The 12,809-nt window shown below is 35.0% G+C and overlaps 1 protein-coding gene across 7 annotated transcripts in view; it reads right to left on the reverse strand.

Moving 5' to 3' along the window:
• Window positions 1-797: 797 nt before the first annotated feature.
• THSD7A (thrombospondin type 1 domain containing 7A) overlaps window positions 798-12,809 on the reverse strand; it is a 272,353-nt gene continuing 260,341 nt past the window's right edge. For 6 of the 7 annotated variants that reach the window (XM_085050811.1, XM_085050815.1, XM_085050816.1 and 3 more), the window contains 4 exons: window positions 10,297-10,379; window positions 9,766-9,976; window positions 6,171-6,258; window positions 798-4,600 (listed from right to left, as the gene is read on the reverse strand). In XM_085050811.1, coding sequence (XP_084906937.1) covers window positions 4,516-4,600; window positions 6,171-6,258; window positions 9,766-9,976; window positions 10,297-10,379 — 467 coding nt within the window. In that variant the 3' untranslated portion in view covers window positions 798-4,515. The remainder of the gene's footprint in view (window positions 4,601-6,170; window positions 6,259-9,765; window positions 9,977-10,296; window positions 10,380-12,809) is intronic. The other variant, XM_085050817.1, reaches the window with a different exon arrangement.

Below are 12,809 nucleotides of genomic sequence, written 5' to 3' on the forward strand. Positions count from 1 at the left end.
ATTTAAATTATCTAAAAATTCCTCTATTTAAGTTGTAGGTGGGAATTCAAGACCAATGTTTCTGTAATTTTACTGTAGATTCCAGCAGGAGAAAATGTAGGTAGGAGGTACTTGTGAAAATCCTGAAATGCCTCAAAAATCAGAGTTGTGTGCTCTCAAAACTGTGTTTAAATCTTTTAGGGCTTAGCCTGGAAATATTATTGGGGATGTAATAACTACTGAACCAGGACAAATCCCCCATGATCTGGTGTGTAAATTACATAGCAGAACTGGACATGAAAAGAAAATGAGTTTTGGAGAGCACAGAGATAGAATATGAGCAGTTAAGACAAAATGCAGAGTGACTTCTTTTCTCTTTCTTCTTGTATAGGGACAGTGATAGATTCAGCTTCACTTGAAGTGAACAGATGTCTTTTAGTGAGATCTTGATCAACACCTTACTCTCCACAGAAGGGTTGTTTTTTTCTGATAAAAACGGCAATTAAGGAAGAAAATTTTAAATACCATTGATTTGTTTCATTTATTGGATATTTATCAATCAACTAAGTGTGTTTTGTAAATTTCCAAGTCAACTACAACTGCAGAAACAGACTTGATTGCAACCATGGCATCAGAAAGTATTTCTTCTTTTTAAAAAGAAAGATTAATTTTTAACAAGAATATGTTTGCTAACACCTTCCAGGGAAAAAAAAAGAGACTATTTAAAAGGTGGTCATACTTTAGGGATCTGGCTTTTATTGTTACTTTATCCCAGCATAGTATACTATATACTACATCTATTAAAAAAAGACATTAAATGATTTTTTGTTTATATTTATTGTCAGCAATACATCAGTTATGTAAAAATAACCCAAATGAAAATGTAAGACTTGTTACATTTTCACATCATCTGTATTAACTGAATAAAGCTTAGTGACAATATACACAAATTTGCAGTAGTAGTTGTAAGTAAACATTTTGTGCATTAAAAAAGAAATATACAGAATTTAAAAAATAAAAATGCATTACACAATTTACAAATTAACATTAACAAAAAAAAAGTAAACATTCCTCAGACAGCTGCCTCCTCATTCTACAAAATAAATATTCAAGTAAATTAAGTTAGGCAAAATAAACTCTTAACTCTTAACAATTTACATAAAGGTAAAAAGACAGATTTCCATTTAATTCAAGGTATATTTTACAGTGATTTACACATAGAGTTTTTAAATTGGTCTCTTCAAATTGTAAGATTGGAAAAAAAAACTTTATTATATTTTGGCAGGAGGAAGGGTGTTTCAAAATTGATGTTTTATACCAAATATAAACAAGCTTGTGTAGTTGCATCAAAGCTTCAAAAAGGAACTGCTCCAGGACTCAAAGCAGACACAGTAAGCTAGAAACTACAGCTTTAAAAAGGAAAATATAAACGACCACATCAACAGGAAATGTCTACTTTGCTATTTTCTGAACGGTTTATTTGATCACTGGAAACATTACTTTCACAAACTAATAATCTACAGTAGTGGCTGCTTTAGGCACTGGATTTGTAGAAGCACTCTGATTTTTAAAGCAAATTGCTTTTCATTCTATACTGATAATTCACCTATTATTTATTTCTGTTTCAATGCTAGAGGGCTTAATCACCTTTGCAACTTTTAGACTTACATACAATTTCAGCCCTCCTTACAACCTAGTATTTTTTTCTTGATAATGATGGAAGCCATTCTGGCTTAAAATTTCCATGCACTTTGTTTGTAGAAAAAATAATAATAAAAATGCACTCTAGATTTTAAATGCAGCACTAGTATGATGCAGATGTGCACCAGATATTCACTGATCAGATATAAAATGTAACACATACTAAAATACTTGCATGGATTGCAAAGGCCAAACATACTTAGAAAACCCTCCTATCTCTTTTTTTATCCATTTCTTATGGTAAGAAAAAGGAGATGTCATACCTTTAACTTCAAGTTACTAAATGCTTAGATTTAGGACATAAAATTCTTCAAGGCAAGAACTAGGCAACAGCTCCTGCTAAGACCAGCTGGTATCATAAATAAAGATGACTCACTGCCAATGAAAGAAACCCTGTTCCCTCAATTCCCTCTTGGTCCAAAACTATTTGACAACACAGAACCAGACTTTTGAAGAACAGAAATCGTTATTAAAATGTATGTCTCCACATGTGGTCTTTAATACTTTATAATTTTTACACTTTTTTAAATGTCTGACAAAAGAGGAACCAACCAGGTTTTTCTTGTTTTCTACTCAAGAATGCTTAAAATTAAAATTATCAAGATTCATGTTTTTCCAATGGATCTTCACAAAGTGATGTGAGACTGAAGACCCCAGTCCTGAAAGACATATGAACGAACCACTGCTGGGGCAGGGGGCCAGGGAACTTCATTAGCTGCAGCTGGATCAAGGTATAAAATGAGAAATTAAACATGTACCAAAGATTGTTACCATTGTTCCTCTGCTAATCATTCCCATTTGGGGACTACACAGTGGGAGGAAGGTAATTTTCTTGATGCAGTAACACCACACTGGTAATATGTCAGCTAAGGTAAAGTAGGACCATAATCTCTCTTGAACATCCACAAAATGCTCATTGGTTTCCAGAATTATTCTACATAGAACAAAGGTGTGTATTTTTAAGAACTGATATTACCCATTGATGTCCATTTGTCATTGATTTCAGTGGGTCTGGGCCGAAGTTTGCAAAGCTAGTTTCATTCAGTGTGCAAAAACTGGTGCTTCTTGAGTAAATAGCGTGATGAGTAGGCAGAAGTGGTTTAGGTTATAAAAAAGACCTGAGAACCTAATATTGAACTTTATATAACAATTATTTTTGAGAGGTTGCCTGATAAAGTTTTGTATTGCTTAGTAGTGGCACAGTCACTTGTATGTCCAGGCTACACATAGAAGCCTTTTGAGGAGAATAACCCTTCTCAGGTCATGGATCACATCCGTAACAAGCATGTCACATGCACAGTGGCAAGTCAATGAGCTTCATGTTGGAAGCGTTAACACCGAAAAGCCATGAGCATGGAAGAGGTTAACAGTGAGTTTTCATACTGACAGAGTTTTTTAAAAAGTCATGAGTATTAAAATGGCAGAACTACTGATCTTATTGTTTACTTGCCAGTACACTCAGAAGTTTATCTGAATAATTAAAAGAGTCTATTGAATTATCCTAATTAGAAAAGACAAAACCTCTGTGAGTATTGCACTGCCAGCAACAGTGAAAAAGCTCTCACTAACAGAAGGAAAGGAAAGCAAAACCATTTTATTTTAGTTGAACAATCAGAACACCTTTTTAGACAAGAAGTATGTCACTCAGGATTACAGGGCAACCACTTTCTTTTTCTTTTCTTTTTTTTTTCTAACAAAGTTAACAAATATAAAAAATCTAGTCATAAACAGCCTTCAAAGTACAATTAGAAACCAGCAGGACAATCTATACCAGTATAGGTAGATGGGGCAAGAAACTAGACACTCGTATTACTGCCATGGCATAGGGTAGCAATGGCTGCTGCGATGAGGAACGGTGTGTGCAGCACACGTCGTCGCCGAGTCCATCCGTCACAGTCCAAACTGAACACTACTCTCTTCAGGATTCAAGACCTGTCTACTTGACACTCCTTGCACAAGATACATCATTATCCTTTCTGAAAAGAGGCAGTTTCTATGGCAATACTAGTTAAGTGCATATCATGCTGCACTAATATAGTGCAAAAATTTGCCTTACATGTAGCAAAAAAGATGCAGGCAACAGTTTGAGTAAGAGAAAGTAGAAACATATTGTAACATTTACAGCAGGTATTTTTCCAGACAGCAACCACTAGAAAATAGTGAATCTGAGAATGCCTCCTTTCTGGATGTACATGAGGCCTTTATACTTTGGAGTGGTAACAGGACAGAATTTTGCAAGTGAGCCATTGCCCTCTGAAACACAGGTTAACACAAGTTATCATCAACTGGCAATCTGTTGAACTTGCTCAGTGGGTAAATCCCAGTTAAAAGTTAATATTGTACTAAGCACTAAAATGCTCTTCATCAAGTATATAATCTGATAGAATAATACATATGGTTCAACTGCGTATATATGTTATGTTTGAATATAAAGAGTCATAGACAGCTTGGTACAAACTCGTCATGCGTAGTGATTATACTTGGTTAATGATGCAGGGGCTTCCAAGTGTTAATACTTTGTCAGCTACAGTATTCTGGAGACAGAAGTGGTGCTTAGAGTTTCTAAGACTGAGGAAACACCACAGATCTCCAACTGCAGTGTCTGTTAACATGATTCTGCCCGATTTCTCAGTGCTGATGGTCTAAAGTAAAGCAGTAATACCTTGAATAGCAGTAGGCATCATGAAATCCATCCTTCTTTATCTGTGGTGCAGTTACAAAAAAGAAAAAGTCAAAACACTTAATCCACTCCATAGAAAATCCCTGTGGCTTCAGACACCTTCTGATTTCATTCCTATAATTTAGACTCCATTTGTCACCATGAGAAGTTGTGTTTTACATGTCTGCATCCCCATCATAAGCCAAGGTTAAAGGTTTCAGTCGGTTGTTCTGCCTTCTCTGGGGCTTCTTTGGCTTTTTGCTGAAACAATAAGATAATTTGTAAATAGAGCAAGCAACCAATTACATACAAAGATGTATTTCAGTCTTAAATGAAAGATGAGCATGTTGATAATGCATTCAGTTGTTTCCTTATAAAAGATATAAGCCTGAAACATTCACTGGGATCACTAATTATCTCTTTACCAACCCAAAGCAATATTTAATCCAAAGCTCGGTTGTTCAGAAACAAGCTGCTATGGTGCTGATGTGACTAGATGAAATCCTTGGCAGGTACTCTTGCAACATCACTCAGTTTTCAGAAGTACTCAGAACCTGCCATGCAATATTTGGTCATGTATCAAAGCTGAAATCAGGTTCTTTTAAATTATGTTACTCAAATCTTAAATCGCTCTTGACACATCAAGGGTTCCTATGAGAAAGTTCCATCTTTTGATTTTTTTATCTCATTATACTTGCTTGAATGACTACAATTAATTCTAGATGTTATAATCAAACCAGTCATTAATAGCAGAGGTATTGTTGTTAGCCATAACAATCTTTGTATAGCCTTCAATTAGATTTTAATCCAGCAATATTTCCAACCCATTTGATACAGTTTTAAAAAATTACCAGGCCAAAGGAACATGAATGTTTATCCACAGTATAGTACTTGTCTTCGTTTAGAGTGTAATATAAGCATTTCTTTAAGTCAGGCCTGTGCATCCTCAGTCTTGTCCAAAATCTTATCTCAGCTATGTCACTTAGGCTGCTCAAATCTGAATCTTTTATACAAAACCATTTATTACAATGACTTGCAGTAGTCATAGATTCCAGTCCAAATAATCTGCAGTGCAGTTGAATGCTAATGGATTTTGTTTTCTTCAAAAAACCCAACCCACCCCCTGCCCCAAAAAACCAAAAAATCAAACAAAAAAAAACCCAAACAAATTTTTATCTTACCTAGACAGAAGTGAGGTTTTGGGCAAAATTTACTTATTGGCAAACATACCCAGAAGCCCCCCAAATGCTTACTAATGCAGTACAACACAGAGCCTGATGTATATTACCACACTTTCCTCACCTTCCACCTGTACAGTTGTTTGGACCAGAAATTCCAAACAGGACCTAGAAAACCTCAGGGAGCATGTTCTCAAAGGTGACTTGTTAGAAAAAATATTATGTCATATATTAAAAAGATGAGAAAATTTTCCAAATTTCTCTGATTGTATATCTCTGTATCTTGTCGAATGTAAAATGTGACTTGCCTGGTGACTAAATTTCCTTCTTGCTATTTCTCTCAGCATTTTGTGATACAGACACAATAAAATTACTCTGGACACTGTACATAATGACCAAGACAAACGGAGCAAAAATAAACTGTACACTAAGGTACCCCATATTTGTAAGTTCTTCTAACCTCAGAAGAGCATGTGGCTATCCATCACCTAGAGTACAACCAGAATCTGCTAACCCGAGTTTGGACAAAATGACAAGGGAAATTCAACACTGCAGCTCACAGAGGTGCCTGCAGTTTCTACAGCAGCAGATGTAAACACTTGCATTACAGTCTGTGTGGGGACCGGTTTTTCATAAATAATTAAGGAACTCACCAGGCTAGATAGATCATAGAAACAATAAAGATGAGTAAAACAAATGCACCAGCAGCTACACCATAAACCCAGGTCTTCAGCTTCCCATCTAAAAGGAATGAATGTTAGTCAGTAGTGTTTGAGTTAGTCTTGTTGAATTATTAGTTCTAATATAGCATAGAAATACTTTAATAATCCAAAATTAATAATCCAAAAAAAGTGCAAATAAAATAATCCAAAATAAATGTCTTCACTAGCAATTGCAGTATTATCAGAGTAAATATTGTTAAATAACTGAGCAATGACTTCTCTGTGCACCGCTTTTTAGTTGAAGACAGGATAATTGGAATGGAGCTGAGATCTGGGGCAGAGGCAGCAGGTGAGATGCCCAGAAACTCAGCTTTGGGGCCCTCTGGTAGTGAGCAATCCCTCAGTGTGATCACAGGGCAGTGCATCAGCCCAGGACTCATTTAGCGTCATTTTCTATTTTTCTTTGATTTTGGTAAATCAAGCTGCCTGTTATTTTTACTCTTGTTTCTATTTACTTTAATGTTTTTAAATACCATTTGTATGCTGTACCTCATCCACACCTTAACTGCCTGTACACAACTTTTATTACTGTATAAAGTAATATTTTTTAAATTTCTTTCCCTAACAAATGCAATTTTTTTTGTAATAAATAACTTCTCCTCACAGAATAAAAATACATAAAAAGGACAACCCATGCTCATAAATTGAGCAACTGTTTGTTGTTAATGAGGACTCTGTTTATGTGCAGCCTGTGCAGTTTGTATTTTGGACATGATGTCCCTGCAGGCTCAGGTATACATACCACTCTCCTTCTTGCCTCAGATGCACCCACGTCCAGCAGGAAAAATGATGTGGCTTTGTCTGTGGGGTTTTTGCTCTGCCCCCAAATAAGCATGTCACAATTAAAGGTGAATGCATGCTTTTTGACTCACTACTTTTATCCAGCTCATTTTTCAAATTTTTAAATGGCTTTTCAAAAACATTGTTTTCCATGAGGTTAGCTAGTCTTCTTGCATCTCCTTGACAATAAAAAAAAAACATTCTAAAACGGAATGATTTAATTTACTAGTGGTACAAGCTTTATTTCATGAAGTTGTGTATCTTTTCAGTGTAAGCAAATAAGCTGAATTTTTTCTGACGAAACACTTAGTGCTTCTCTTTAGCTCTGTAGGACTAACAGACATCATCAATGCAGTTTATATTTCCACACTAATAATAACAGAAGTTAGTCAGACTAAGATTGATCAGTTACACAGTAGTGCTTTCTATTGCTGTGCAGCTGAGCTCAGGCTGTTTGGTCTGTAGCAATGCAAAGCCTTGCAGTCATGTGAATGAGTTGTTCAAGATTAATCAATATCAAAACATTTTACCTTTGTTACCTTAATCAACCTAATGAAACATTATAACTGATAGTAACTGAAATAACTGAAGTAGCTGATCCATTAAAGATTAATGGAACAGTAGATTTGACCTGACATATCCTATGATATGATAATATCAATGAGAGGAATTCAGACTTTAGTACTGCTAAATAGGTTAATTTCCTCTCTCCTTGGTTTATTTCTATTGGTAAATTAAGGGGTTTAGGTTTTTTTTCAGGCTGGCTTCTTTTAAAATAGTAACATCTCCTTGAAAAAAAGACCGGCAATACCTTGTATATGGATTTGTTTTTGTCAAAACAAGGAACTCTGTTAATGAGGTCATTCCTATTATGCAACTACTGACATCTAACTCAGGCTCCCTGAATTGCCTCTGGACAGATTATTTCTAAGTATACAAGGGAATTGGCATCTCAGACTCATCTGTTTCTGGAAATACCTCAGTCCAGACAACTGAAGAGGATAGTTTTAATACCTTCCTTTCTGGAACTGCAATATAATTTGTGGAAGAAAATGAAAGAGCTATTTTAAATCTAGACTTAGAAATTGCGAGTAAAGAAATAATCATGCCAGAGCAAATCAAAACTTTTCCAACGGATATCCAGTGCTGAAATTAAAACTATCAAGCCTAAATCTCATCTAAATTGGAAAATGTTCACTTTCTCTTATGCTTGATCAAAACTTCAATGTATAAAGTATTTGTTCTATTGAGTATTTTTGGGATTATCTGAACTAGTTCTATTAGTTCTATTGAGTATGTTTGGGATTATCTGAGCTATGTCTCCTTCCTAACTCAAATTACTTAAAATTGGTGAGTTTTCATGAAGTTTCTCAACTGTACCTTGCTCCAAAAACATCCCTAAGTTCACCTGAGCATCCACATTCCTAAACAGTTGAAGATGACTGTCTGATATTTGCTTATTGTTGCCACTCTGGCTGCTACAACACACTCTCTGGCATTTTCAGGAGGAGGTAGCCTAAGTGAGTACCTGATAACATATTTGGTAAGATGTTGTTTTTTTAAAAGAGGACCAGAAAAGTTTAATTTTCTATTTTTTATTGTTGATTAAAGTACTTGGAGTAAAGACCATTTTATTGCAGGTATCAAGTATAATATCAAAGTACAAATAATAGTAAATACTAGTAGGACTAATGGGATCTAACACAAGTATTTCTAATTTCCAACCCAAACATTATTTAATCTGTTTATTAGAAATATTGTTGTAAATCTCAACTTGAAACATTTTATGGATTATGCATGTAAAGACAGTGCTTTCAATTCTGCAATTAAAAACATCAAAAAAACCTTTAGAAATGAATGAACACCCTAATACATAAGAAAATTAGAATATTTTGCTCTACGTGATTTAAGAGACACTTAAGATGATAACCAATTGCACTCTTCCATATTATTAAGATTTTGGACAAGCAACATATCTCTTTATGTGAAAGTATTTTGTTAATTACCGTTTTATTTATGTAAATATTTAATTGTTCTAGGAAATATTTACTGATGTCTGATTACATGACGGACTTTAGAAAGTATTTTTTATGAAATAACTCTCTTATATTTCATGCCACTCTTGCACATAAGTCTTTGCTCAGCTCTAAAGAATATGGCCCGTCATAAAAGCAAATACTGCTCATAATGACTCAGGGCATATTGATGCTAAATATCAATTTAAATATCAATTCTTGGTAAATATCAATTACATGGTTAGCTTTTGACTAGCATGAATTAGTTTTAATATGGTTATGTCAGAAAAGCATTAGCATACCTATACTGATAATTTTCCTACAGTTTATGCTATGGCTGGAAATTTTAAACAGCCTTTACTCTTTGCAGTCTTCAGTACTACCTTTCCATTCTTCTGTCAACAGAATTATTGGTTGAGACTTTATAATTTAGTATGCTGGCTTGCACCTTTGCAGCAAACTCAGTCCTAAAGTCACATTTCAAACAGCTTCTGTGAATTTTAACAGGTAGAATGGCTTAAAAGGATTATAAAATTTCACTAAATGTATTGATGGACAGTGAGAAGGCTAGGGGTTTACTTATGTCTCTTCCTTTGTTTTCAGTCAGAGCAGTTGCCTGCCTTCTTAAATGAACTCTTAAGGGTTTTTCTTGTCCTAGGCATCACAAAAATGTAAATGCCAGACCCTGCAGCAGTACTCAGCACTAAGAACTGCTCATTGCATGACTTCACCTGGCCCAAAAGGCTGTAGAAACCAGGTCCTTCCTCGTCCTGCCTGGTTACTGGAGGGCTGGGTAGGGTTCACAGCTCGACTGGTTTTCACATCTGCCTTTTTGTCCTCCATGGTGGGGATCACTACCACTGGGATGAGAGTGCACTGCTCGAGTGTGCCATCAGAGGACATAACTTCTGTGAATCCGTCTTCACAACTGCATGTTCTAGTCTGTAGGGAACAAGTGTTTTACACCGTGTAGCAGAAAAACAAGGTTTTCTGTGAGCTAGAAAGCATAACAACATGGATGTTTTGAAAAGTGCTAGTCTGGAGAGTACCTCATCATATATTTTTATGCAAGTTCATACCATATCAACAGAGATTATTTAACATTCAATTGAAAGGTAGAAAATGGTGCTAGGTGGATTTTAACAAACGAATGACTAGTAAAATCTCTGAAAATACTTTTTTGTTGCCATAATTTTTGCAATCAAGAGAGGTGTGGGAAGGCCTCACGGGGGTGCTCTATGCCCCAATGCAGTAGCACATACCTCACTGCAGTAAGCGTGGGGTTGGCTGCACGGTGGGTTACATGACCTGTCAGCATCTGGTTGGCGCAGCACTAAACAGCCCCCTGTAGGACAGAAAATCATATTTTGACATGGTAATACCTCACCACTGATGAAATTACTGATGTCATTACTTGCTGCAGTATATCGTGGATGACAATCTTACTGCTAATTTGAATGTAAGAGTCCTTCTTTTATTGCAAGGTGAAGGATAACTGGAATCAAGTATTTTCTTATATGGAGAGTAAGAATACAGCAAATGCGCTGTTTGATTTCATGTGCATTTTACAGAACTAATATTTAGCAATGGAGCCTTTTTTTTCTCCTTTGTTCCTTTGCTGGATTGCCTAAAAAACAATTTAAATACTTTGTTGTACTCAAGGGAGCAGATTTGGTTCTCTAGGGCCCTCCTTATGACTTACATATTAAAACTGTGGCCACAATAGTAATAAAGGCATCTTTTTTATTTATATCTTTTGCTGTTAAACTGAAAACAAGTTACTCATCCTGTTTTTGAAAGGATACCTGTTTTCTCCTGCTACTGGGTCACTTTACACGTGCTATAGTTTTGCCTTTATGAAGCGAGGCTTCATGTTAGTCTAAGATTTTATGAAAGGAAAGCAGTATTATCAGTAAAGCATGTACTGAATGTTACAATATTGATGATATTGTGGGTTTCAATCTTTTCTCTTTTTATATAGAACTAGTTTCCATTTCTATGTCTTTATATATAGTGCAGTTATCATTATGGACCAATACACACCATCAGGCTTTCACTATCATTTCAGCCAGAATTACTTTAAAATACATTTAGGATCAGTTTGAATTTTCTTGTGTTTCCTTTTAGCTTAGAGAAGAGGGATATGCATCACATTGTTTAAAATTTATACTGCTACAGGACAACTTATCTTGCATCTCCCAAATTAATAACATTTTTACACTGGTGTGATATGATGATGAAATCCTGATAGCTGAGGTTGGTCACAACCATAGCAGATGCAGTTAGATGTGGTTACGTAGATCCAAGTGTTAACAGGATGGCTGATGAAGAACAAAGAAAACCCTGCTGGTTGCCATAAGTTTTCCCAGCCCCCAGAAAAGAAAATCTTACATCCTAGCATACAAATCACATGCCTGTGGGAATCTATGTAATAAAATATCAGCCATCCAAGGAAGCTGCAGGAGGAAAGAGTTGCCTCATCGCCCATGGGAAATAACACCTTCAAGTGAAAAAGAGCTATTCAGCACAACGATATTATGCAACTAAGTAAATAGATAAAGACCTTAAAATACCAACAGAACTCATAATAATTAATTAATAATGTCTGAATTAAAATACACTGTGTTAGAGCCAAATGTGCAGGTATAAGGCAGACAAGATCACATCTATGAGCTCTTAAATAATGTAGTTTATACAAAACACTTCCAAAAATTGTACAAATATGAATTAAAATCTCATTCACTACTGTATATTTAATGTAGAGAAGTTCCCACTGACTATTATATTTAAGTGCTGTATTTGAAACAGTCATAAAACCCATGAAAACTATAAGTTCGCATTTACCAGAAACACATGAAAAATACAGTTTTGCATTGCATGGAGACTGGGGATTGCATATTCTGGAATATTCTATTAGTCTTCATTTCAAATCAGAAAGTTACCATAGCTTTAAAGCAACATACAAACAAACTTTGAAAAAAAAAAGAGATACAATATAGGTCTGACATTTGTCTGCCTTGGAGGTCCCATTATGAAAAATCTGCCAACAACACATAGTCATACATTTCTCTTTCCTAGAATTTATCACATGGCTGTATTCAGTCACATCAGAAGAAATTATTATTTTCATCTAACTGACTGTGAATACATTCTGACTTTAACATCTCAGAGGCATAATCTCCAAGAAGTTATTTATTTCAAATCCTATAGGACCTTTCATAGATAATATCCTAAATGAATCTCAATAAGAATTCTTACTTAGAGTTTTACTTACCACAGAAACATCTTAGCTAAGCAGGAAGCAATCAAGGTGCATAAATAATACCCTGTTGCATTTGTTGTGAACAAGAAGCGTTTTAATAGTCTTACACCACAAGGCAAGATTTGCAAGAAGCTTTAAGCTGTTACTTCAAAACCTTGTAACACAATAACACAAAAATTATTTAAATAAATGTGTAATTCTTAGCCTAAATGGATCCGTATTTCCAATAAATAAATCTGTATAAATAGATACATATGAAGATTTTCTTCTCAGATCTCAGTCGTTCTTAATTCATGTTTTTTGTGCTTAGGTTTGCACAAAAAGTCACTACATCCCATAGTTGTCCACTGAAGTATCCTCATACAGATTTAAGGCATTGAAGTAATTGAAGCATATAAAATTATACTAGCACATTTATTAAAATTTTATATTTAGTAATTTTAACGAGATGTGTCATATATGGATGATATTATCAAGCTTTGCAATTTTATCTGTCTTTGTATAGGCATTGAA

The sequence above is a fragment of the Lichenostomus cassidix genome, chromosome 2 (genome assembly GCF_008360975.1).
Source record: "Lichenostomus cassidix isolate B80296 chromosome 2, HeHo_3.0, whole genome shotgun sequence".
In the NCBI taxonomy this organism is placed as follows: Eukaryota; Metazoa; Chordata; class Aves; order Passeriformes; family Meliphagidae; genus Lichenostomus; species Lichenostomus cassidix.